This window comes from Heteronotia binoei, chromosome 9 (genome assembly GCF_032191835.1).
Source record: "Heteronotia binoei isolate CCM8104 ecotype False Entrance Well chromosome 9, APGP_CSIRO_Hbin_v1, whole genome shotgun sequence".
NCBI classification, from domain to species: Eukaryota; Metazoa; Chordata; class Lepidosauria; order Squamata; family Gekkonidae; genus Heteronotia; species Heteronotia binoei.
The window spans coordinates 79292266-79320213 of record NC_083231.1 but is presented as its reverse complement, the minus strand read 5'-3'; the positions used below and the strand labels follow the sequence as shown (position 1 = coordinate 79320213).

The following is a 27948-nucleotide window of genomic DNA, read 5'->3' as shown; positions in this document are numbered from 1 at the left end:
ATAGCACTCTTCTCCAGTCATAGCTGTCACTGCTGGAATACAGCAAATGCCTGAAATTATTATGGGTGATGTATGAGTGGAAGGAGAATCTGTATACTGCAAAGACTTTCAGGATGAAACATTACCACTAGACGAAGACAAAGAAACTTGAAAACATTTCTTAATATCAGTTAGGATTTTTATTCACTTCTGTATACAAGAGGCACCTTTTATTATTATTCACAGGCCTTGAATTAAATCTGTATCATCAGCACAGAAATTGATCTCAAACATCACAGAGAGAATATACTTTCCTGTTGAATTTAAAGAGAGGAAAATTGCATCCTTCAACCGTTTTGACAGACCTAAACCTTGACTATATATTAATTTACAATTCCTTTCCTTTATAGGAACACAAAAGTCATCATTGTAGGAATAACTTACATATTAATTTTTATTTCTTTTCTGTTTCTTACAGATTAATAACCCCATCATTTAATTTATGGTGTCCTGCAATGTATTCCTAAGTAGAGCTACACCCTTCTACGTCCAAAGACTTCAATTGACTTAGAATTGTGTGATACTGCTTAGGATTGCATGTCACATTATCCAGAATGTGCAGGATCCCTAGGAAGTGGCTTTTTAACAATATTCAATTACATTCAGAGTTGTGTATAAAGGACATGACAGGTCTGCAGTTTAAACATTTCTGGAAAACATAAGTTCCACATCAATTGATGCTCCAGTAAAATGGATCTTTCTGAATAAAGTTTTTAAAAATAATTTCTTTTCTTTTCATCATCAGTAGTGAAGGTCAGAGCTCTTTAATCTTGTTACAAGTGCTGTTTTCGTTCCAAGTCATTCTTTCCCCCAGAAAGACATATACATAAATCACAAGAGAGCACAAATTTCATTTGCAAAACAAAGAAACAAATTGGAAGCAGGAAGGATGAATGAATATCAAGTGAAACAGGTTACTGCTGTATGAATCTCCATTCCTGCTTATGTTGCATCCTAAAGAGAAGCCAGCCATTCTACCATTGTCATGGACACATTCCCAAGGAGAAAAGCTATTTATGGGTGGCCCAGGCTTGCTAGGAGCAACTGGGAGAAAAAACAGACTTTGAAAAAGGACACAACCAGCATTTTCAAACATATTATAGATCTTCATGAAAACACAATCAGCTTCGATGTGAAGCATGCACCATTATAGGCTACTTGTCTAATCTCCCAGCACAGCTGCCTTTTTGACCGGATTGCCTGTTTCCAAAGTACACAGTCTCATTTTTTCACAGGGACGGCGTTTTGTTCCATTACCAGTGGGACAGCAGGTCCATCTGGAAAGAAAAGATAATCTCACCTGAGCAAACAATTTTAACACCACGTCTTGTGCAAATTAGCACTTAGTTGAAAAGTAAACAGCATATTCGATTGGTAAATCTCTACATTTCATGATAGGTTGAGATTTCTCTTCACTATATACAAGGCTGAGGATTTCATAATTAAAATCAGCAGAAAAAAGTTTGAGTCCAGTGGCACCTTTAAGACCAACAAAGTTTTAGTCAAGGTATCAGCTTGCATGTGCTTACACATAAAAGCTTATACCATGATCAAAATTTTGTTGGTCTTAAAGGTGCCACTGGACTCAAATTTTGTTCTGCTGCTTCAGACCAACGTGGCTACCCACATGAATCTATAATAAGAATCAGTTTAATTCAGTGGTCCCATACTGTTTTCATACCTGTGGGCACTTTTGGAATTCTGACAGGGCATTGTGGGGGCAACAACAAAATGGCTGCCACAAGAGGCAGAGCTAGCCACAAAATGATTGCCACAGCTTAAGTTCAGAAACATAACGTAGATCCTTGTGCTGCTGCTGCCAAAGCAACATAAAAAAAAAAAAATCTAAAAACCAACTCAGAAGCCTTGCTGGGCAAAAGCCCTACCTGACCCCACCTACCTCCTAAAAAACATTTGGTAGGCACCACAAAAAGTGTTGGCAGGTGTTGTGGCATTCACAGGCAGCAGGTTGGGGGGCCCTGGTTTAGTTCTTTATTCGGAGATTAACTATACAATCCTAAACAGTTGGTGATGAAAAGTGCTATCAAATCACAGCTGACTTGTGGTAACCTTGATACGTTTTTCAAGTCAAGAGATGTTCAGAGATGGTTTGCCATTGCCTGCCTCTGCATACAAACGCTGGCCTTCCTTGGTGGTTTCCCATTCAAGTACATCCTATTCAAGTACATGACCCTGCTTAGCTTCCAAGATGTCAGAATATCAGGCTCAGGAGCCATTCAGGTTAGGGTTTACCTCCTTCTAAATACACTGAAGTCAATGGGCTTAGAAAGGTACAACTGTACTGTAAACATATCTAGAAGACCTGGATTCCTGCTTCCTCATAAATTCACTTATGGTTTCGCTTAAGCCTATATCCACTTATAGAAATCATCTCCCTTACAATTTCATGGTGAGAATGAATTTGGCAAAAATTTGGATAGTCAAAGTATTATTGTAGATTGTGAAATTTAGGAATAGTAGAGCTACAACCAAACCACATAAAAAACAACATTCCAGATCACTGTCTCCCAAAATGTAGCACCTTTCAGTGGACTCCTTGCTCCTAGTTGATTACAGTAGCAAAATTAAAATGGATCTGAACCTTTTCATTTGGCCCTGCTCAGGTCAGAAAGGCAGGTAAAAATCTTGTTAATAACAATACATTGTTAACAAATCAATAACTGATGTTCATCGATGTCTTCTATGCAGACACAGATTGAGACTGTGCCTGTGCAAGCTGCAGACACTTTGTTTCAGAGCCAGCACATGTGCATGTTTCCTGCTAATGTGTCACATGCTCTGTCAGTGAATTCCTGCCAAGCTGCTGTGAGCTCCCATTTTTTTTTCTTTTTTTTCCCCACAATAGGTCAAGAGAGAGCTCACAGCGAGGCAGAAGGGAGGGAATGTGTCTGCACAGATGACATCGATGAACAACAGTTACAGGTAAGTGCAACTCATTTTCCATCTCCTCACACAGCCCCACATTGGGACCATTAGTGAGCTACTCACCAGGGGAAGTAGGATAAGCCTCTCTCACTGGAACAGAACCTGCAGGACTACCTTGTCTACTTCTGCTTATTTCCTTGCTTGCAGGTCCAAAGCATAGTGACTCACAAATGTGTCCTTTGAAGACACAGTTGCTGCCTTGCATATGTCCAGAAGGGATGAAAAGCAGCTGATGATCCCTGTTCTGAGAGGTCCCTTTACATCAAATGGACATGGCTCTCCCAATGCCCTACAGCAGGCCTGGATGGTGGCTACCACCCATCTGGACAGAGACTGGGCTGACACTGCTCTACCTTTCTTGGGGCCCCAGTTACAAATAGTGTGAGCAAAAACCCCTTATAGAACATCGTAGTCACCAACTTGGTTGCCAGAGCAGCAGTGATGTCATGGGGAATGGGCCTAATATGCAAATGAGTTCCCGCTCATTCTTAAGAAAAGGTGGGTCGCCACTGGCTTGCTAATTCCCCTGGTTGAGGTAACAGCCATTAAAAATGCCACCTTTCTAGACAGTAATGCTAACAAACATGAGGCTAAAGGCTCAAAGGGAGGTTTCATTAGGCTGGCTATTACCATGGGTAGAGACCACTGTGGAATAATACATGGTGCATTAGACAGTCTCTTTAAGAAGCGCTGAGCTAATTTATGAGCAAAGACATGAGCTGCTTGACCTCATGAAAAGCAGCAATGTCTGCCAAATGGGTCTTTACTGAAGATACAGCTAGACTTGAATGCACTAGGGACTCCAGAATCAAAGACATAGGGCACCATTCTGTTCAAACATTAGGCACTTCTCCTAAATAGAGGAGGCAGTGTTCATACCCATCACTGCATCATTTTTGTTCCAAAATTGGAACACTTTTTTAACAGTGCCTTTGAACAGTGCCATAATAACAGACACAAGCACAAAGACTGGCATCCCCCAGGCTAAAGTGGGTTTGCTTTCTTCAAAGGAGGATCCTTGAAGCTTGGAAACAGCTCTTTGAAAGATTAAAAGAAGTCTAATCACCATCCACGAAAAACCAATGTGATGTGCTAGAAAAGCATCCTATCCTCATGGTGGCAAAAAATGAGACTGATCAACTGAGGGAAGGGGTTTGCCACTGTTGTCAAAGCACGTGACACACTGGCAGGAAGCCCACATATGTGCCGGCTCTTAAGAGGTGCCCCCATTTTGGAACTTTTTGTTGGAAACAAAATGCCATGGATGGCCTGCGCAGGTGCAGTCCCAATGTGTGCACAAGAAGACAGAAGATGAATAATAATGTAGGTCTTTAAAAATGAAGACAAGAGGCCTTGAGCAAAACAGGGGTTAACTAATTGTGGGTCTGTACTTTTAAAAAGGTTAGTATTGTCATACCAATGTTTTATGCAACACCTTGAAGATCTGGTTGGGGACTATAGGATAAACAAATAAATGAAACTTATCCTTGTTACATCTTCATTTATCAGAAGAAAAACTAGATAACCAGTGGAAACCCTGGCAACAGCATGCTTTTCCAATTTTATCAATTTCCCAATGTAGGCAATCACTAGTTGTCAATTAACCAAACATGAAACACTCATCTTTCTGTTGCTTTCCTTGTTCCCTTGCACTGTCAATATTGTTTTAGTAATTTGCTACTGATAACAGTGCACAGCAGTAAGGGTAGACCAGGACAACCAACTGACTAACTTCTCTTTCCTATTGCCCAGTATAGCCCAAACAATATAGCAGATTTTCTTTGGTGTCACTAATTCAATCTTTACTGTCCATGAGCCATCACAGGCCTGTTTCTCTTTCACTATTTATAGTCTGCCCCTTACCAGCTCTAAATATTTATTGGCACAGTAAGAATCCATTATTTTTGAACTACATTATTAATTTAATGTAATGGGCAGAACTGACTCCCTAAGAGTATATCAATCTGCAATTTCAACTCTGCTCTCAGAAATCTGACGGAGGCAAACAAAGCCTTTGATTATAATGAAGTATTCAGAAAAACATTTATCACCTAACCTGCAATAGATCATAAGGAATGGAAACTCCAGTTTTCCATGAACCAGCAGGCTGCAATCAAGGCAGCTGCATTATTAGGGATAGCAATTGTGTTTGCTGCCTATCTACTCTTGATGTTGAGGCAGCTATTCAAAGTAACAACTGTGTGGAGTTAAACACAAGAGCTCCTGAGCCTTTGACAGCTATGGACCAGGGAAATATTTAGTAGTGTATTTTTGCCATGTACTGTTGAGAAAATGGTCCCTCCAGGAAAATGTAGGCCTCTACCAAGGAAGGAGCCATGTACTGAGGGTTATGTGACCTATTATGAGGCACATGGTGTTTCTATTTAAATCCTTGACCGTGGTACAAAGGGAGGAAAGATTTAAATTTTTAAAAAAAGTCAAGGGATGACTGTAAAAAAACAAAAATAAACTAACAAACCAAGGGATCGTTATCATGTCCCATGCATCTGACTTTGGTCTGATCCAGCAATGTGGTTTTTATGCTGGACAGCTGTGAAATCCAACACAAACATGTGTTAGAAAGGCAAGAAAACCATATTACAGTATGATGTTTAAGCCTTCTTTTGTAACTGCCATCAAGTCACAGCTAACTTAAGGCAACTCCATGGGGTTTACTAGGCAAGAGATGGTTTAAGAACATAACATAAGAACATAAGAGAAGCCATGTTGGATCAGGCCAATGGCCCATCCATTCCAACACTCTGGGTGTTTTCGCACTTACCTTTTACTGGCGCGAGTACCCTCCTGACGCCGGCGAATCTGCAGGGATTTCGCACCAGAAGCGCCGGCAACTTCCGTCGCTAAGCCAGCGCAAACGTTTTCCTGCATCTTTGCGATTTCTGTTTGCGCTGGCTTAGCGACGGAAGTTGCCGGCGCTTCTGGGTGCGCCGGCGCTTCTGGTGCGAAATCCCTGCAGATTCGCCGGCGTCAGGAGGGTACTCGCGCCAGTAAAAGGTAAGTGCGAAAACACCCTCTGTGTCACACAGTGGCCAAATACACACACACACAGAGTGGCTAATAGCCACCAATGGACCTCTGCTCCATATTTTTATCCAATTCCCCCTTGAAGCTGGCTATGCTTGTAGCCACCTCCACCTCCTGTGGCAGTGAATTCCACATGTTAATCATCCTTTGAGTGAAGAAGTACTTCCTTTTATCCATTTTAACCTGACTGCTCAGCAATTTCATTGAATGCCTACGAGTTCTTGTATTGTGAGAAAGGGAGAAAAGTACTTCTTTCTCTACTTTCTCCATCCCATGCATAATCTTGTCAACCTCTATCACGTCACCCCGCAGTCAACATTTCTCCAAGCTAAAGAGCCCCAAGCGTTTTAACCTTTCTTGATAGGGAAAGTGTTCCAAACCTTTAATCATTCTAGTTGCCCTTTTCTGCAGTTTTTCCAATGCTATAATATCCTTTTTGAGGTGCGGTGACCAGAATTATACACAGTATTCCAAATGAGACTGCACCATCGATTTATACAGGGACATTATGACATTGGCTGATTTGTTTTCAATTCCCTTCCTAATAATTCCCAGCATGGCGTTGGCCTTTTTTATTGCAATCGCACACTGTCTTGACATTTTCAGTGAGTTATCTACCACGACCCCAAGATCTCTCTCTTGGTCAGTCTCTGCCAGTTCACACACCATCAACTTGTATTTGTAGGTGAGATTCTTGGCCCCAATGTGCATTACTTTGCACTTGGCCACATTGAACCTCATCTGCCACGATAACACCCACTCACCCAGTCTCAACAGATTCCTTTGGATTGCCTCACAATCCTCTCTGGTTCTCACCACCCTGAACAGTTTAGTGTCATCTGCAAACTTGGCCACTTCACTGCTTACTCCCAACTCCAGATCATTAATGAACAAGTTAAAGAGCATGGGACCCAGAACTGAGCCCTGCGGCACCCCACTGCTTACTGTCCCCCACTGTGAAGACTGCCCATTTATACTCACTCTCTGCTTCCTATTAATTAGCCAGTTTTTGATCCACAAGAGGACCTGTCCTTTTACTCCATGACTCTCGAGCTTACTAAAGAGCCTTTGATGAGGAACTTTATCAAAAGCTTTCTAGAAGTCAAGGTAAACAACATCTATTGGGTCCCCTTTGTCCACATGTTTGTTAACCCCCTCAAAGAACTGTAACAGGTTAGTGAGGCAAGATCTTCCCTTACAGAACCCATGCTGAGTCTTCCTCAATAACTTGTGTTCATCAATATGCCTACTCATTCTGTCCTTGATAATGGTTTCTACCAACTTTCCCGGTATTGAAGTCAGACTGACTGGCCTGTAATTTCCTGGATCTCCTCTGGAACCCTTTTTAAAGATAGGGGTGACATTTGCTACCTTCCAGTCCTCAGGAATGGAGGCAGATTTCAATGAAAGATTACATATTTTTGTCAGGAGATCCACAAGTTCAACTTTGAGTTCTTTCAGAACTCTTGGATGTATGCCATCCAGACCTGGTGACTTATTAGTTTATAATTTGTCTATCAGTTTAGGACCTCCTCTCTTGTCACCTCAATCTGACTCAGGTCTTTCAAAGGGGTCTTTTGGACCCCTTCCAAAAATAGTGGTTCTGGAGTGGGCAAACACTTCTCATCTTCCACAGTGAAGACGGAGACAAAAAATGCATTCAGCTTCTCAGTCATTTCCCTATCCTCGTTCAGTAATCCTTTTACCCCTTGGTCATCCAAGGGCCCCACTGCCTCCCTGGCTTGTTTCCTGCTTCTAATATATTTGAAGAAATTTTTATTGTTGGTCTTTATGTTTTTTGCAATAGGCTCCTCATAGTCCCTTTTTGCCTGCCTGATCACAATCTTGCATTTGATTTGCCACAGCCTGTGTTCCCTTTTATTAATCAGACTTGGACTTGCTTTCTACCGCTTAAAGGAGTCCTTCTTACCTTTTACAGCTTCCATTACTTTGTTAACCATCCAGGCCTTTTCTTATACCTGTTTGTGCCTTTCCTAACTTGTGGTATATATTTTATCTGAGCTTCTAGGATTGTAGTTTTAAATAGCCTCCAAGCTTCCCCAAAGGTTTTAACTGTATTTACCTTTCCTTTCAGTTTCCTCTTCACATGCCTCCTCATCTCAGAGAATTTACCCCTTTTAAAGTTAAACGTGGTTGTGCTGGTCTTTTGGGACAACTCCCTATTTATACAAATGGTGAAATCAATAACGTTATGGTCACTGCTCCCAAGTGATGTGATCACTTTTACATCTCTCACCAAGTCTTGGGCATTACTTAGGACCAAATCCAGGATCGCGCCCCCCCCCCCCCCCCGGGTAGGTTCTGTGACAATCTGCTCCATAGCACAGTCATTGAGAGCATCTAGAAACTCAATCTCTTTCTCTCGACCTGAACACATATTGACCCAATCAATCTGCGGGTAGTTAAAATCACCTATTACGACACAGTTTTTACATTTAGCCGCTATCTTTAATCCTTCTATCATATTATAATCATCCTCTATCTTTTGATTTGGTGGGCGATAACAAACTCCCATAGTTAAATTTTCTTTTGGACCCTCTATTTTGATCCAAAGCATTTATAGAAGGGAATCTAATGCTTTGACCTCAGTCTTACTGGACTATATACCCTCTCTGACATACAGAGCCACCCCACCTCCAACCCTTCCCTCCCTATCCTTCCGATATAACTTATATCCAGGAATCACCATGTCTCACTGATTCTCCTCATTCCACCAAGTTTCTGAAATTCCCACAGTGTCTATGTTTTCCCCCATCATGAAACATTCCAACTCACCAATTTTACTTTGAACACTTCTAGAATTTGTATACAAACATCTATAATTTCCCAGGCAAGTTAGGCCCGCAACCTTCCTTCTGCTGCCTCTAGACTTTGGCGGACAGTCCATACTGTTTGTCACCATCTCAGTTAGGCTTCCCAATCCCCAGGTCCCAGAGGGGGATCCCCCGGTTTTACAGGCTTCCCCCCTCCCTCCCAGAGCCATCATGCACCTCCATGAACGATTCCCATAGGTAATGATGGGGAATTGATCCGCGGGTATCGGGGGCTCTGGGGGGGCTGTTTTTTGAGATAGAGGCACCAAATTTTCAGTATAGCATCTAGTGCCTCTCCCCAAATTACTTCCCAAGTTTCAAAAAGATTGGACCAGGGGATCCAATTCTATGAGCCCCAAAAGAAGGTGCCCCTATCCTTCATTATTTCCTATGGAAGGAAGGCATTTAAAAATTTGTGCAGTCCCTTTAAATGTGATGGCTAGAACTCCCTTGAAGTTCAATTATGCTTGTCACACACTTGCTCTCGGCTCCACCCCCAAAGACTCCTGGCTCCATCCCCAAAGTCCCCAGATATTTCTTAAATTGGACTTGGCAACCCTAATCTCAGTGGACAACTCTGATCCATTACCCGGTAGAAAAGTAACAGCTAACCCTTCATCTCTTTGAGATGAGTCCTCCCGAACCAGAGACATTTCATCTCCTGTTGGCTTTCCCCCAAGATTTAGTTTAAAAACTGCTCTGCCACCTTTTTGATTTTAATCGCCAGCAGCCTGGTTCCATCTGGGGACAAATGGAGACCCTCTCTTTTGTACTGCTCCCACTTTTTCCAGAAAGCATCCCAGTGCCTAACAAACTTAAACCCTTCCTCCCTACACCATTGTCTCATCCACACAGTTTACAGTTGCTCACCTCTATATAGGAACTTCCTTGGTGGTCTCCCATCTAAGTACTGACCCAATGCTGACCCTATGTAGGATTTTGAGATCTGACTATCCTGGATCATCCAGGTCAGGGCAAGCTTTCTCAACACACACCTTTTCCCTTGCAGGGTCTGTGACCAAGAACACTGTACACTGGAGCATATTAACAAATGAACTTATGAAGATGTCTTATACTGAATCAGACCCTTGGTCCATCAAAGTCAGTATTGTCCACTCAGACTGGCAGCGGCTCTCCAGGGTCTCAAGCTGAGACTTTTCATACATATTTGCCTGGACCCTTTTTAGTTGGAGATGCCAGGGATTGAACCTGGGACTTTCTGCTTACCAAGCAGATGCTCTACCACTGAGCCACCATCCCTCTCCAAACTGTTTCACCATTATACACTTGTATTCTGTGTTAACATGTATTGCAGCCTTGCCAGTTTGAAAGGGCTGCTGTTCTCTCTGTCTTTGATTGGACTTTATTATTCATGCTGTTTTTCCTAGATTGTTCTTGGCAGTGCTGCTTTTGTGTGTACTGTTGATTATTTCATTGCTGATAATAATCAGTTACTCTTTCTAGTTAAGGTTTTATGTTTCAAGTTTGCTGCAATATTACTGATTAGATTTTATTGTAATTTCATTAGCTGTGTTTAGATCCATTCTCAACTTCAGAAATCCCACTAAAAGGCAGATTTTAAAGGTGTTTAAACATACACATATACTCTATCTGCACTGCCCTACAGCTGCCTTGTTCCATGTTATTATTTCTTTGTCCTTTCCTATTTGAAGAGGGCTTCACAAAGTTTGTAACTAGGGTTGCCAAAACAGGCTGTCATGACATCCTACGACCAGCACAGCGAACTCAACTCAGAGCCCTCAGGAGAAGATCCTGAGGAGCCAAGATTGGTGATTGAGGAAGACTCAAGGGACCAGGGACGGCACAGCAGAGGTGACTACCAGGAACACACCAGCACTGCCATGGACAAACCAGCAGCACCAGAAGCCACACTGCCAGACCCTGAAAGAGAAGTCTTGCCACTGGCCCAAGTCAGCTACTAGGCCTCTGCCAGGCTGATCTCAAACCTGGTGATATATGCCCTTATAAGGTCTTGAGTGCTTGTTCAGAGCTTCTGCTACAATCAATGCTGTGAGAGTTACAAAGGATCTCTGAGACCCCTCTTTGAGAAAGTTGGGAAACGGTGCAGCAAGAGGAACGCCAGCTTCTGGCTTCATCAGAGGTGGCCGCAAGGAGTCTAAGTGAGTTGAAATTAATACTACAGCACTTTATTGTACAAGTATTTTTTGGCATTTTTGAAATAGGAAAAATAATGTCACCCCAGAGTCGGAAACGACTGGTGCTTGCACAGGGGACTACCTTTACCTTTTTTTTATATGATCCAAGGTTTAAAGTATGAATGTGTTGTGTGAGAAATGTGTATTGCAAAGATTTCAGGTTTTCACGGCTGGTAACATCATTAGGGTTTGTAGAATCTTTCGGGATCAAGTGCCGTGTTCTACTGGAGAAAGTTTTCCTTCCAGACGTTTCGTTCTCAGCTGCAGAGAACATCCTCAGTGGCGTTGCAGCCGGAGCAGGCGCTCTGACCTTGGCTGCTGTGCATTGAGTGGGGCCAGCAGCCAAGAAGGTGCATTGAGTGGGCCCAGCAGCCAAGAAGGTCTTGGCTGCTGTGCATTGAGTGGGCACAGCAGCCAAGAAGGTCTGAGCGCCTGCTCCGGCTGCAACGCCACTGAGGATGTTCTCCGCAGCTGAGAACGAAACGTCTGGAAGGAAAACTTTCTCCAGTAGAACACGGCACTTGATCCCGAAAGATTCTACAAACCCTAATGTGTATTGCAGTTGGTATAGTGGTTGTGTGCAGATTCTTATCTGGGAGAACCGGGTTTGATTCCCCACTCCTCCACTTGCACTTGCTGGAATGGCCTTGGGTCAGCCATAGCTGTCGCAGGGGTTGTCCTTGAAAGGGCAGCTGCTGTGAGAGCCCTCTCAGCCCCACCCACCTCACAGGGTGTCTGTTGTGAGTGGAGAAGATATAGGAGATTGTAAGCCACTCTGAGTCTCTGATTCAGAGAGAAAGGCGGAGTATAAATCTGTAGTCTTCTTCTTCTTGGTGTATCACTCAATATTATGTTGTAAAATTTGTAATATTTATTATAATTGCTAACTGGTTATTCATATAAAGAATGTAAAGAAAACTATTCATAATAATAATCAATTTGTATTTGTTGTTATATCATGGTTTATTTCTCTGTCCTCAACTTTCCATGATTCTCCTTGTATGTATTGTTGTGGGCTCAAGCCCAGACATGCAGCCCCTCAGGACACTTCTCGCTTTGTAGGAATGGCAATGATGGAAGGCCCAGATTGCACAAAACCTCCCTGTAGATCAGGGTGGGCTTCAGGGGGCCTGGCACCTGAGGCAAGGCTCTGCCACCCTCATCCTTCCTTCCTCGCCCCAACAAGGGTGAGCACCATGGCGGCAGCGTGGCAGTGCCTCAGACTACACTCGCCCATTTCCTTCACCGATGAGGTTAGGGGAAGCCTAACTCAGTATCCCCCCAGGGCTCTGCCCTAGGGCTGCCTTATGGACAGGCTGGCCCTGCTGTAGATCTAGAGCAGAGAGCTGAGGATAACACGTACTCACAAGATCCTGGCCAAAGCACAGTGCAGCTGCAGGAGCTTAACACCTGCCAGAAGGGCAGCTCAATCTAATTACTTCCCAGACCATTTAGACTGAGGCTTGGGGAAATGACCTTGTTGGGTCAACCAGTCTACTAGATGTGAGCCAGCTTATGCTCTCAAGCTTTACTACCTGCACCAAAGGGCACTGCTCCTGAGGAGATATTCTTAGATAAGTAAGATTGCCTGGTAAATAACATCTTGTTAAAAGAAAACGGCATTTTACTCTAGGCTTGTTGGCCATGCTATTTGTAATAGCTACCCTATGTAATATTGGTTCCAAGTTTTATAAACTTGACAAGACAGTGACTTATTAAAAGCCTTGAAGTGAATCCACTGCTAAATATCAAGCATTGAAAATGAGGTTTCTCCCACAATAATTCTCTCTTTATCAACCTGTGAAATATTGTTAGACTCCAACAAATAGGTCTGGAACACACTACAGGAGTCATATTTTAGAACAACAGCATACTTCCTACAATGCTGCCAGGCTGTAATTTGCACGTCAGGACCTTGCAGATGTCTATAATAGCAGCTGTCACCAGGAGTTATCTGATCCAATAACCTGTTGCCCAGAAGCATTCCCTTCCTTAATGCATCACACCTGAGAACAGTGATTTCCAGAACTTCACCACTGAGCTCATTGCCAGGACTTAATCACAGGCTTCCTCTCAGAAGAAGATTAACAGTCTAGTCATCATCAGTCTCAAAGATTAAAAATGGCCAGGAGCCTTCAGCAGCATACAGATGCAACTACTTAACCATGCATGTAATTTTTCTTTCAAACAACTGTTAGCCTCCGACCTATTCCGTATGCTGCTTTCCAAACTGCAAAGTACACCCTCTGAAAATTATCTTCATTCAAATACACAGACTTTGCAGTTTCCAAACTCCTTTGCAAGATCATCCAATCAAAAGAATAAGGTCCAGAAAAATAAAGATCTTCTGAAATACTAAAAATAAATCCCAATACTTTTGGGTCTCATCTACTGTTCCCGGATGTTCTTCTTTGATACGTTTGTATGAGTTTGAAAATTCAGCTCTAGACTAAAACCTGAAATCTAGACACTTGATAATTTTAGAAACCACCAGCCAAACCCCAGTAGCCAAAACTAAAAACACAAATAGAACAAAGCTGTAGACAAATTCACCTTTAAGACCAACTAAGTTTTATTCAGAATGTAAGCTTTCGTATGCTCTTAAGCAGACTTCATCATACAAGTGGGAATGGAAGCAGAAATTCTTAAATCTACCAACTTTCCTCTAAAATTTGGGAAAACTTTATGTATTTGTAAACATTCCTAAAAATCAAATGGAATTGCTTAATTTGAGCAAGGCCTCCTCAAGGTTTAGTAGCCAAAACAGGGGAATGGAAGACATGTTAAGTACCCTTAAGCATGTGCAGAATAATTTTCTTCACAAATGATTTAATTATTACTGACACAGTACACTGGACATTAAGTGAATTTTCCAGACAAGCCATCTTGCCACAAAACTTTTGTAGAGCTTCTTGTTGGGTTTGCGTTGTAAAAAAAATGTGTATGTATTTCCATTCATTCAAATTCCACTTTCTAAATAAAAATGTGGACTGACCATATGATGTTAAAACAGCTTAATGTTCAGAATTCTATGCTGAGAATTCAATGAAATGTAGGAATCAAAATATTTGGAGGTTAGAGTGCGCTAGCGAAGAGGATGCTTGTGGTTCTGAATTAAAGTAAGAGACAGGGAAACCAGCTGTATACATCTCCTGGACCACACAACTTCACATAGGCATTCTTAAATAATCAAAGTTTGTAAAACTTTCTGCGCAACTTTTTGCCTCCTCAGAAGTAGATCTGAATTTAGTGGCTCATTACCCCCAAACCCACTTTTTCTGTGATTGTTTCCCCTTATCTGAACTCAGTTTTTCAGTGAGGAATTCCCAGTTTCAAATTTTGCTTTCCACTGCTGCTCTTTTTTGTAATCAGTGATGTGTGTTCACCTCCAATCCTGCCCCTCCTCAGGTTGTTCCCTGAGCAATGGGCTAAGGAGTAATACTACTTTCATTAGGATTTTGTGGGAATCTTCACCCGCCATTTCCTTAGTTGGTGACTAAGGAGGAGTAGAGGATCTCTGAAATGGCAGTAACCATGCTGTTCCCCACAACAGATCCAATGCTATGTTATAACATTACTGCATATGCAAAACAGGGGGAGGTTTTTCATTGATTAAGTATGATGACATAATGGCCACACAACCCCTTTTCAAATGAAGTGTGGACCACATGGGGAGAGTCAGATCCAAATTCAAGAAAAAAATCCCCCAAAATAAATACCCCTTTGCAGAAGGGGTGCAGCAAAGTTGGAGCATCAGCTGGGGATTCAACTCACCGGGAAACAGTGGTGACACTGAGATGTGAGAAAGGTCCTGGTTTCAAAGGGGTAGGAAGGAGAAAAGATGAAGTGCAGAACAGTACTGAATTATACCCAAATCAACAATAGGTCTTCTGATGAGGTCATATGAAAGAAAGTTCAACAAATTATTAAAATGTAGAATTCACTGCCAAAGGATGTAGGGATAGAAGGCAAATAGCTAAATGAATGGAGTATAGTTCCATCAACAGCTACTAGCTATGGTGACTAAAGGGAACCCCCACAATCAATCAGTAAACTTCTTAATAACTGTGCTAGGACCAGGAATTTTTGTAGCAGGAATTCCTTTGCATATTAGGCCATACACCCCTGATGCAGCCAATCTTCCAAGAGCTTACAGGGCTCTTAGTACAGGGCCTACTGTAAGCTCCAGGAGGACTGGCTACATCAAGGGGGTGTGACCCAATATGCAAAGGAGTTCCTGGCTCAGACACAACTTAAAGGAAGGGCTCAGCCTCTATGCCATGCTTTTAGCCCTCCAAGGCAGTTGGTTGACCACTGCATGAGACGATATGTTTGACTAGATGCCCATTGATCTGATCTGGCAGGGTTCTTACATTCTTATAGCATAGTCTTAATCCTAAACCTTGCTTCAATTTACATTGTGCTGGGGGGGGGGGGTTCCTCTCCTGCAGAATGAGTTTCTCTTATGCTAGTAGTTTCTGCAAGACTACCATCTTTTAGCCCAGAAGCATCTAGCTCCAGAAGATACCAATGTGCAGCCAGGGACTGCCTCTATGATGGATAAAATTGAGGCCAACAAAAGCTAAACTTAGGATCCATGCTTTTAAAAAATTATTCTGATATAAACTTTTGTGGACTAGGGTAGTAGCCACATGAGTAGATCCTCATCCTGCAGTTATTTTTTATAGGAGGGGGTTTGAAAAGCAAACAACAAGGCCAAGGTGTCATGAAGCTTGTTTTGCATACTTAGCAAATGGTCTGGTTTATTTTTCCTTATTAGATCTGAATTTTACAGAATTCTGGCGTTTTATGGTTCCTTAATGCCGCCATTTGGTTTTTTCAAAATTCTTACATAAAACTGACTGCATAGTGAGGATCCATTCACTGAGTCAAAAGAAGTGTGCCTGTTCAATGAAAGCTTATGCTGACTTAAACTGTAGTTTTGTCAGTCTTTAAGGTGGCAAAAGGGTCTATTTTTTGCTGCAACAGACAAACATGGCTATTCCTCTAGAATTAAGTATACCAGTACTGTATACCAACATGGCTACCCGGCTGGGAATACCAGTACTATCATCCATAGCCTAGTAGAAGCAATAGCCAAAGTTTACATTACTTCACAATGGTTCTGGATTGCACCCATAGATATTTAGCCACAAATAAAACTGTGAAGTGTATTATATACTTAAATAGGAAAATGCACAGGATTGGAAAAAGCATGGGTATAAAATCACTTTTATACAGAAATTCACTACCAGACTCTTTAGAAGAACAAAGTTTGAGCCCAGTGGCACTTTTAAGACCATGCATGCACACAAAAACTCACACCTTGAATAAAACTTTTTTGGTCTCAAAGATGACATTAGACTCAAATTTTGTTCTACCGCTTCAGATAAACATGGCTACCCACCTGGATCCATCAGACTCTTTGTTAGGTTTTAGACAAAAATCAGAGACTCAGAACATAAGAACATAGGCCCTGCTGGATCCAACCAGTGAGTGGCCTATCTAGTTCAGCTACCTGCTTCACACAAAAGTCAACCATTTAGCCCAGAAGGCCAACAAACGAGGCACAGAGGCCAAGGCCTTCTGAAGTTTCATTCTAGCACTGGTGTTCAGAAGTTTTCAAACTCCTGGGGAGCTCTTTAGACTTAAGAAATGCAAGACAGCACAAACATGGTAACTAAAAGTAAAATATATCTGAGAGGCTAATGGAACTGTTAGAGAAAGTACCACTTATGCTGTCTAAGACTACCAGGTCAGCCTTAGCTGTTGACAGGGGATGGGGAGGGGAGGTTTTTACCAGCTTCAGATTGAAAAGCTCCTGGAGATTTCGAGGTGAAGCTGGGAAGGACAGGGACCTCAGTGGGGTACAATGACATGAAGACCAGCCTTCAAAGCATCCATTTTCTCCAGGGGAATTGATCTCTGCAGTCTGCCAATGAGATCCAGGTGATCCCCAGGCCTTACTTGGAGATTGGCATCCCTAGCCCCTGCTGTCACTAGTACAATTGTTTCAATTTTTTTTATTTATACAACATTAATTAAAAAAAAAAAAAGCACTGCACCCCTGTAAGAAAGAACACTGTTGATCCCATTTACAGGCAAGAAAGTGAGGCTTTGGGGAGTTACGGTGTGATAGCCTACAGTTATGAATAATACTGAGACCAAGCCGCCACGCTGTAACCGCTGGGCAGCACAGTCCTCGCCCCACTTAAACAGCCAAACCCACCTCTGTAGTCCTCCAAGCGGAGAATTAGGTGACCGCTCCGCGTTGTTGTTCAGCCCGAGAATTCCCGGGGCGCCCTCTAGAGGCGGCTTCCCCTTCTTACCCTGCCGGGCTCCTTCACAACGTTTGCTCGCGGCAAAAGCCCCAAGGCTCCCGCAGAGAGTGGCGGCCGGGCTGCAGAGCGCCAGTGCTGGCCACGGAGTTCTTCAGCTGCTTGATGACTCCGAAGAGCAGGAGGAAGAGCAGGAAGAGCAAGAAGAAGAACAGCGCCAGGTAGACCAGCAAGTTGAATTCCCACTCCATGCTGCTACTGCTGCAGACGGGGAAGCGCTCCCTACGTGTCCTATGCGCCAGGCATCTACTGGAGCCCACCACCGCTGAAACTTCAATCACTCGACTTCGTCTTCCCGGGGCCAACAGACTCCCGTTTCCTTTTACTGCCCTGGGGAAGTCCATGTGTCTGCCCCTTCTGAAGGTCGGCGCGCATAGCCGCCTTGCGGTGCTACTTGGAGCATTGTGCGCGACACGGCTGGGGCTATGCAAAGGACGGAGAGGATCCGCCTGCGAGGCTTCGCCTGGTTCAGAATCCAAAATCCTCCCACACAGCTGCCGCCTGGAAAGTAATTCTCCGGCACTTCTCCCAGAGCCCTTTCCCCCGGCTCCGATTTTCCTGAGAAAGTAAAGTGTGTGTGGAGGGGAGGGGGCGAGAAATCTTGATTTAGGATGATACCCAGAGGTGGTTTGAAAAAGAGGGAAGCGACGCCCCACTGCGACTCTAGAAACGGCAGCCGTTGCCTTCAGTCATTCTTAAAAATCCCACCGGGAGCGAGAGATAAATAGGCGGAAGTTTATGGAGCCCAAAGGGGGTTGTTTCCCGGGGATTAATAGCGCCCAGAGTGAGCTTTGATTTCTGCCTCAGAATGAGGCCGTTTCAATTACAGGGAGAAATGAAATCACTGGGCCATTGTTGTGCTTGAAGAAGAGAAACTAGGCTGCAGGTGGTGGTGAAGTTTTTGCCTGGCTCCGATAAACTCGTCTCAGACTCTCTAAACATATACAGCACAGTAGCCTGGAGTGGGATTTCATGCCACTGAGGCAACTAGCATTTGCCACAGCAAGGATTCATTAATGACTTGTTGCACTTTAACAGCTAATTGGTATTCACAAGCAGGGTGGCAAGAATCATTTCACACTTACTTTATTCCTCACTCTGGGATGCCTGATTGTGTGGAGAATGGGAAATAAAGATAATGGCATCACTCCAGAATTGTGCCAGTGGCCTATTGAAAGTAATGGGACAATGTCGTCTGCACAAATTTAAGACAGCTGTGAACAGTACCTAATTACTAGTTGTCTGTTAATGGTTTCATTTTCTCTTAACATTATTTTTAAAATTGATACTTCAATTATTATATCTTCTGTCCCATCATTTCGCTACCCTTGAAGCAGTTTACAATATATAAGTCACTATCCATTATACAATTGAAAGCAAAAGTAAAATCTACAGAATATTAAACCTGACAATCAGGAAAGCAGCAGACATTTTAGAATCTTTCGCCTCCAGAACAGAACCAATTTGAAATCAGATATTTAATAGAGCCATCCCAGATCATCCAAATGTTTTCTGGAGGAATGTTTTAATTGCTGTTCTTAAATCTGCAACAGAAGGTGCCAATCATGTTTTTGGTAGGAAAGTTTCAAAATCTTGGTGCCGCTGCTGAACCTCCAACAGTGGTGGCACACAAAGCAGGTTCTCAACAGGCGGATTTATATTGAAGAAGGTGGTCCTTAGATAACCCAATCAGAGGTGCAGGTGGGTAATTTTAGCTTCTTGACTTGGTTTTATCCCACCCACTCTATGTTCAGTAGCCAACCACTTACTGACTGAAGTATGTGCACACTTTCTTGACAGTGAGTCCAAATAAATTCACGGGACCTCACTTTTGAGAAAACAGGAACAGGATAATTCACTGGAAGATTCAAGAGGGAAATCCAAGCGACGTGATGAACAATACAGATCTTTGTTATTTATAAATGTAAACTAAAGTTGCTCTTTTGATGATAGGCAAAATATACATCTATGGTGCATATAATGCAGAATTCCATTTCAAAATGTTTCCTCCCACTGCTAATGTTATTTAGGAAAGTTTGGTGGTATTGTGTTTGCTTTGTTCACTTGTTTTCCCTTCCCCTCTTGTCCTCTTTCTCCCTACTAAAGTGCAAACCTACTCATGTCTACTTAGTTCAACAAGATTAGGGGCCCCTTGTTCAGAGACTGGAACATGTCCTCATGTATCTTTGTGTTCTGAACTTCAAGTAAAAATATTTTCATCTCAGCAGTATCATTGCTTCTACCAACAATTTTATGTGCCTTTAAGCTCAATTGTCCTGATTGTCAGTGACGTCACTGAAAAATGAGGCAATTGTTTTCTGTCCCTAGCACTTTGATTTAGTTAGAATATGTTGCATGTGTCAGCAAAATTACTTGGTCTAAAATTTGCAATGGCCCTGTATAATTTTCCTGTGATTTTCAACTTAAAACTGCTTGTATTTATATGGTTGCTAGATTCTATTCTATGCCATTTTAAATTTCATTCAGTCTTTGTTTCAAAGCAAAGCAGTGTAATAATTAGTTTGTGAGATACGGTTCTAGATGTCATTTTGAATTTGGGCCGAAATCTTGAAATCAGACCACATGATAAATTGACAGCATTGCTTTTCTAAAAGATCAAAAAGATCATAAACAAGGGGAAAAGTTACAGTATAAATTTTGCACCCAACTTGTCAGTGAGTCCTCAGTCTATGTGCTAATACTGCCTATGCAGACAACAGTAATGACCAACATATGAAAACCCTGCATTATTTTTTAACACACCCAGGCCAGATGTAATTGTAGGTTAATTTAATCTCACTGGGTGTGACATCATCTTCAAATATATTTTTTATTTCAGAAACCAGGTTTTACAAATAAAAGCTTGGGGTGGGAGCTGATTATTTTACCTGCTGTGTTCAGATAATACATTAGATTCAGACTGATGCTTCCATGGATGTAAGGATTTCTGCCTATGGAATGTGATTTTCCTGCCTCCCTTCCTCCCAAGAAAGCCCAAATTGCCCTCCTGAAACAGGTTTATGAGAGTGTTTCAGATTGTTGCAGTAGTGGAGAGAAGAGAGAATCTTGCTCCATGGGCAGAAATCCTTGCACCCACAGAAACATTAGTCTGGATCTAAGCAAACCCATTCCCCCTTTTGCTGATGAGATTCTAATTTTCTTTGAGCTAAATCTTGCTGGTATCACACTACATGCTTTTTAATTTAGATACTGGATTTTAAAGCAATTTTTCTCAAGTACAATTTTTATAGATCGGGAAGGTTGCTGTTTGTCACTCTGTGACCCTGAAGGGAAAGAAACACACAAGGCAGAGCATGACAAATCCAGGTTGCCAAGGCAGTGAAATATTTCATTGTGGTGTCTAGTATTTTCAGCAATGAGTTTATTCTCTGATCTTCAGTAGAAGTACGAAGAGTCAAAGATAATTTATCTTTTCACAACATAATAGATATTGTTATATGCTATAAAAAGGAATGTGCATTAAATTCTTCTCGTTAACTTTACACCTTTCAGTGGTAGTAAATGAATTCATTTCATAGCCAGTTGTTTTCTATAGTGGCTTCAATAATGAATTAAATTGAGCTTTTTGAGCAATAATTAAGTTATGAGAAATTGGGGACATGTCAAATTAGTTACTGTTTGCCTTTTTGTTGTGTTCAAAGTATCCAGGGCTACCCCTTATTTATTTATATACAACATTTTTGCCATAGCTTTAATACAACTACAAGAAACTTGAAAACTTTAGGACTGAGTTTTGTGGTAGCAGTAAACAGAAAATATGGTCATAGAATAATAGAGTTGGGAAAGGATCTCCAAAGTCATCTAGTCCAGCCCCCTGCACAATGCAGGACATTCTACAAATACCTCCCCCCTCACACACACATCCCCAGTGACTCCTGCTCTGTGCCCAGAAGATGGCAGAAACCTCCAGGATCCCTTGCCAATCTGGCCTAAAGAAAAAATTCTGACTGACCACAGTGTGTCACTCAGCATTTCCCTGTGTGTGTAAGAAGGGGTCACAAGAACTAAGCACTGATACATCCCTTCCCACCCTCCTTATCATGATCTGCCTAATTCACAGAATCAGCATTACTGTAAGATGACCTTCTAGCCTCTTTTAAAAACCTCCAAGGAAGGAGAGCCCACCACTTCCTGAAGAAGCCTGTTCCACTGAGGAACTGCTCTAAGTGCCAGGAAGTTCTTCCTAATGTTCAGCCGAAAACTCTTTTGATATAATTTCAACCCATTGGTTCTGGTCCGACCTTATGGGATGAAAACAATTCTGTATCATCCTCTATATGACAGCCCTTCAAGTACTTGAAGATGGTTATCATATCCAGGGCTGGCATGTGGAAGTCGGCCAAGTAGGTGGCAGCCTGGGGCATCACCTGGCCTAGGGGCACCAGAAAGCCCCCTCTCCTCACTCATTGCATCCACTGCCATTCAAACCTTGCCAAGGCTTCCCAAGCCTCGGCGAAGTCAGGGGGTGTGGCAGCAAGTGTGCTCAGAGCTGGGCTCTGAGTGCACCCGCTGCCTTCCCAACCTCACCAGGTGAAGTTGGAGGCGTGGCAGCGAGTGCACTCAGAGCCCCCTGGGAAGCCTCAGCGAAGTCCGGGGGCAAGGGACGGGCCAAGCTGTGTATACCTCCCCATGCCCAGTCTTCTCCTGCTTCAGAGGGAGCCGAAAAGAGGTCTTTCCAGCTCCTTGAAGCGGGAGAGGGCCGTGCACAGGGGTGGGCCAAGTGCTTATGCTTTATGCCCCCTGATGACATTACTTCCGGGGGGGGTGCAGGGTTCAGCCTGGGGCGCTAGAACCCCTAGCGCCGGGCCTGATCATATCACCTCTCAGACTTCTCCTCTTCAGGCTAAAACATACCCAGCTCCTTCAACCTTTCCTCATAAGACTTGTTCTCCAGACCCTTCACCATCTTCATTGCCCTCTCTGGACACATTCTAGCTTCCCTATATCCTTAAATTGTGGTGCCCAAAACTGAACACAATACTTCACGTGATCTGGACACTACTTCTGCATTTTTAGCTACTGCATTACACTGCTGACTCATGCTCAATGTATGGTCCACTAAGACCCCTAGAACCTTTCTGCACATACTACTGCAAAGGCAAGTCTTCCCCATCCTATAATCACGCATTTGATTTTTCCTACCTAAATGCAGAACTTTACATTTATCACAGTTATAATTGGTTTCAGCCCAGTTTTCCAGCCTACCTGTCTCTGTCTTCTACTGTATTTGCAACCCCTCCTAATTGTATTATCCGCAAATTTAATAAGTGTTCCCTCTATTCCTTCATCCAAATTGTTTATAAAGATTTTGAAGAAAACAGGTCCCAGGACAAATCCTTAAGGCACTCCTTGTCTCTCCTCTCCAAGAGGATGAGGAACCATTTACAAGCACTCTTTGGGTGCGATCTGTCAACCAGTTACAGATCCATCTAACAGTAACAGGATCCAAACCACACCTTACCAACTTGTCAACAAAAGTAGTATCTGGAACCTTTTTAAAAGCCTTACTGAAATCAAGATAAACTATGTCTACATCATTCAACTGATCCAGCAAGGTAGTCACCCCCTTCAAAAAGGAGTAAAGATTATTCTGACATGACTTGTTCTTGAGAAATCCATGCTGACTCTTACTAGTCACAGCCATATTTTCTAAATGCTCAAGGACTGACTCTTTGATTATTTGTTCTAAAACTTTTCCAGGTATAAACATCAAGCTGACAGGCTGGCAGTTTTTTATTTTATTTTATTTATTTTATTTATATCCTGTCCTCCACGCCAAAGCATAATAATAATAATAATAAATTTTATTTGTACCCCGCCCTCCCCCACCGAAGCAGGCTCAGGGCGGCTAACAATACGGTGACCAATGGTGCACCAACAATAAAACAGTTACACTAGAAACATTAAATTAACATTAAACTAACCTTAAAAGCCTGAATTAAAACAATTAACTAAAACATTTTATGACGCTATCCTTAACACTCTTCTAGTTGATGCTGATGGCGGATTTTCAGTTATTCATAAGCTAATTTAAAAAGGGTGGTCTTGCAGGCCCTGCGGAACTGATCAAAGCAGGCTCAGTTACCCGGATCCTTCCTTCTTGAAGACAGGGAAAACATTTGGTCATTAAACTACAAAACCCACAAAATCTCCAGAATCATCCACAAAACCCTGAAGGCTGAAAAAGGAATCTGGTTTCTAAATTTTGGGGCTGGCCCCTAAAACCAAAGAAAATTTGTCAAGGCCAGCCTTAAGGAGTTGTTTCCATGTTCTTTATCTCTCTTATTTAATCAAACCATTGAAGATTTTAATTCACTTTTCAGTTTTTATTCTGATAACCTCAGAACTAAAAACCCCCAATATGTTCCTTTCTACTGGTGAGTTAAGTGACCTTGGGTGGCTTGCCAACTTCCAGGTAGCACCTGGAAATCTCCTGCTATTTCAATTAATCTCCAGATGACCAAGATCAGTTCTCCTGGAAATGACTGCTTTGGAAGGTGGACTTTATGGCACTACACCCTGCTGAGGTCCCTCATCTCCCGGAACTCTTCTCTTCCCAGGCTCCACCCTCAAAATTTCCAGGTATTTCGCAGCCCAGAGTTGGTCCTCTTCAAACCATGACTAGAAGTAAATAATTCATTCTACTGCAGCCAACGCAGAGAGCCAGCATCCAAGCAGAAATTCTTAAGAGTGCTGCTTCAGTTGTCACAAAACATTGGAGATGAACAGTAACTAGAACTTAAGCAGATGGAACTTCTGGAGAAAATCTAAAACCTTCAGAGATAGACTGTCAGAACTGATATCTGATATCACAACATATCATATCACAAACACTGATATCACAAAGTATGACTCTGAAAACTATGGGTAGACTGCTACTTCTGCTCCTACTAGAATTGTATCTTAGACTGGAGGTGCTAGGATCTGGGAGACCCCATTCTGTTATGGAACCATGCTGGCTGACCTTGGGCTAGTCACACACTACTCAGTCAAGCTTATGTCACCAGATTGTTGTGAAGATAAAGGTTGAAAGAAAACTCAGCTGCTTTGATTTCCCATTGGGAGAAAGGCAATAAATAGATAGGTTTACAGATCGGCATATTTCTAAGAACTTTTTCTTTTCTTACACACACTCCATGCATAAGCAAGACTGTTCATCTGAATTTTTAAGCTTTTTTTATTCTTTGCTTCCCTGATAATCCACCTTGTATTAATACCTAAACTCACATTCCAGTTATCTTTTCCAGCATAAAGGTCCAGAAAAGGGAAGCTATGTGACAGGAGGACCTGGCGTGACTTGGTCCATGGGGTTGCAAGGAGTCAGAATCGACTGTGCGACTGAACAACAACCAAAAATGTGGAGGCATTCAGATAAACTAGTCAAAAGTCCTGCAGTATTTATATATTTTAAGAAAAGAAAGAAAAGGTAGAAATACACACTAGTTTCATAAGAGATTCTTAACTGCCAAGCTTGTTACAACATTGCACATAATTTCATGTCACAGTTAGAATGTTGTACATGCACTTATTCTCTGAATAATAAACTAGTCAGTTAAAAAATAAGCTGTGCTAACTGCCTTACTCTTCATGCAGATGAAGAGTATAGATCACCTTTTGTTATTAATTATAAAATTGTGTAAAAGTTTTTACCATTGGGCAAGAAAAAAATATTACCATCTTCTACAATTTTAAAAAATGATAGTTCCTGTAGCTCGCTTACAGTTCTGTGCGCAGAAATCAGCCTTGCTGAATCAGGTGATAAATTGTATCTAAAAACAATTTAGCACACTAAATAAATGGCAGCAATCTTAGATAGCTGATTATTTATCTGTTCTCATTCTGACTTTTAAATCAATATGTACAAATCAGATAAATGGAAGTATAGATTCGCATTTCAGCAGTAAAAGCCTGGAACTTGGGTATCTGCAACAGTTGACAGTCTTAATACAGTTCATTCTGTAACATAATATTTTCCCCACTTTCTCTTTATTATAGAAGGCTACCCAGAAATCCATGCTGTTGTTCAAGATGTTCACTGGCAGAGTTGACCTTCACCATAGTATCTTTCAGTTATTCTACAGGTGTAATATAACTGATAAAGAATAATGAACAACTCTGACAAATATTTTAATATATCTTGAAGACTGAAACTTTCAACATTGTCTGCAGTAAACTATTAAACTTCCAGTATAATTGCATGTGTCATTTTCAGGCATGTTGACATTTGAAGTTGTGTTGTAACTATTAAGATTTAGAATTTTATGTGTTACTGTCAACTTGCTGAGACAAACACCAATCAAAATCCAGATGAAGAAATTTGCTTCCTGGGATAGGAATGGTTTTTGTTTGTTTAGAATTATGCTTTCTTGACAGATCAAAATAGAATCATTCTGTGCTCATTTAAACCCTCTTAGACTGTTTCCAGTAGGCCACAGAAATGCTTCTTGATGCTGCTATTCCGAAACCATTTACTCTGGAGTAGTTCCAAGGTCAGATGCTGGAGCTCAAATACTTTGGCCACCAAATGAGAAGGGAGCACTCACTGGAGAAGACCCTGATTATGGGAAAGACAGAAAGCAGAAGAAGGGGTCGGCAAAAGATGAGATGGCTGGACATTGTTCCTGATGTAACTAACACAAATTTGAGCAGACTTCAGAGGATGGTGGAAGACGGGAGGGCCTGGCATGACTTGGTCCATGGGGTCGCAAAGAGTCAGATTCGACTGTGCAACTGAACAAATTCCAATGCTTTTAGATAATGCCACTATTTCACAAGGGGTGATTTGTTTTAATGATATGGCCCCTTATATCATGTTTGATGTGCTGACAGCCTCTAATCTGAATACAGAATAATTTGCATTTTAAAATAAATTCCAGAGCCATCAGTATCTTGGGTGGAAGCAGGAATACAGTAGGCGTGATATAGACAGAGGGAGAGGAACATGCAGAAATTATAACAGGAAAAATATAGGTAACACAGAACATGATCATCAGCAGAGTCAAGTGGTTTTTGCTATTTTACAAGTCAATACTAAAATGGGAAATCAGGAACAATCTTCCATCAATGCTGAGTTAGTGTGAGCTAGCTCAGAGTTTTTTTAGCCTTCAGCTCACACATTTTTGTCTTAGTTCAGGAAAAATGGCCCCAAAGCACAACTTTAATACCAGCAGCTCACAAAGTAGAATTCTTGCTCAATTTCACTCCACAATTTAGAGGGAGTGTTGATCAGGAAAATGCAAAGTGATGTTGATGTGAGTTAGTTTCCTAACTTTACTTTGCAATCCTGCATTCTGCTACCTACACTTAAGTCCCACTAAAGTTTATGGGATTCACAAATACTTAATGGAGTAAAGAACTGCACCTTTAATGAAAAAAAAATGTAATCCATCGATATTGGTAATAAGAATTTCCTGTGTCATGAACAAGTATAGGTATGTTTGTAACTCATAAATAATATTCATGACATTTCCTTTTATCTAAAAATATTGCGCAACATATATATTTTTCCATGTGTTTTTCTGTGACAATATACATGCTCTACGTTTCTGGGGAGCAAAGTTACAAGTAACAAACCAACAGGGAACATGTTGCAATCAGAAGGATTTCAGGAGCAGCATACAGCAAAATATTATGAGCCTAGGAAACTGAGACTTCAGTATCAGATTTTCATTTGCTGCTCAGTTTAGCCTATAAAACATCTGTACCATTGATGGGTCCATGGCTGATCATCACTTTTCTTTCATACCAGTCATTTAAATGACAGTAAATCATTCACAAATAATTTCCCATGAACTGTAATGTCCTCTTGTCAGTTTCAAAAATCTCTACAAACCCCCTACCTGTTCTGCTTTGACCTTGTTGAAAATAATGACTTATACTCTAACTGTAGCCATTTTTAATTTGGTGATAAGCTCTACTTGAGTTAAAACTTATGTTCAAGTTAGCATGCTTGGGAGAGCAGTCATTTCAGGTTTTGCAGTGATTTTCAACCATCAACCTGAATATATCAATAGCATGGGAAAATATTAGATGGAGAAGAATAGTGAAGTTCGACCAAGGTGGTTTCTACCCAACCTTCTACTGACAGACTGAACTCATGGCCTTCAAAATGCAGTTCTTACATATAAGACATCAGGGAAACAATATTTAAAAACGCAATTACTTTTTATTTACTACAAGAGATAGAAATAAGAGTTAGTACTGTAGTGTCAAACTGTTTATAAATAACACACAGCTTTTGCTGGCACATTAGCATTTCAGATGATAACTCTTGGGTTATGATAATTCTTGCACAGAATAGTTAACAGCCATTTATGAACAGTTAACTTTCAGGAGTCTCACAGCATCCAAGTTTAAGTCCCTTGGCACCTTTAAGACCAAAGTTTTATTCATTTATTCAGTATTATTTCAGGTGCACATGCACTTCATAAAATACAATAAAATGGAATTTACAAACCTCTATCTATGGACTGATAGATTCCATTTCATTGTATCTGAGGCCCCCACCAAAGGGTGACCGAGTGGGGGTTTGGTTTGTCTGGTTTCAAC

General features: G+C 41.7%; 1 protein-coding gene across 2 annotated transcripts; it reads right to left on the bottom strand.

The window, feature by feature from the left end:
* Positions 1-156: 156 nt before the first annotated feature.
* Positions 157-18070, bottom strand: SMIM43 (small integral membrane protein 43). 2 transcript variants are annotated; one of them, XR_009555811.1, is made up of 2 exons: positions 17271-18070; positions 157-1316 (listed from the first exon to the last, which is right to left on the bottom strand). XR_009555811.1 is itself a non-coding variant. In XM_060246839.1 (2 exons), the coding sequence occupies exon 1, from the start codon at positions 17721-17723 to the stop codon at positions 17385-17387; it is 339 nt and encodes a 112-aa protein (XP_060102822.1). In that variant the 5' UTR covers positions 17724-18070; the 3' UTR covers positions 157-1316; positions 17371-17384. The 2 variants fall into 2 exon arrangements, 1 of the variants encoding a protein (XP_060102822.1); XM_060246839.1 differs by having other exon boundaries at positions 17371-18070.
* Between the last annotated feature and the right edge of the window lie 9878 nt (positions 18071-27948).

Excerpts from the sequence above, each read along its gene's own strand:
- SMIM43 (XM_060246839.1), bottom strand. The coding sequence starts at position 17,723 with ATGGACTTCCCCAGGGCAGTAAAAGGAAACGGGAGTCTGTTGGCCCCG.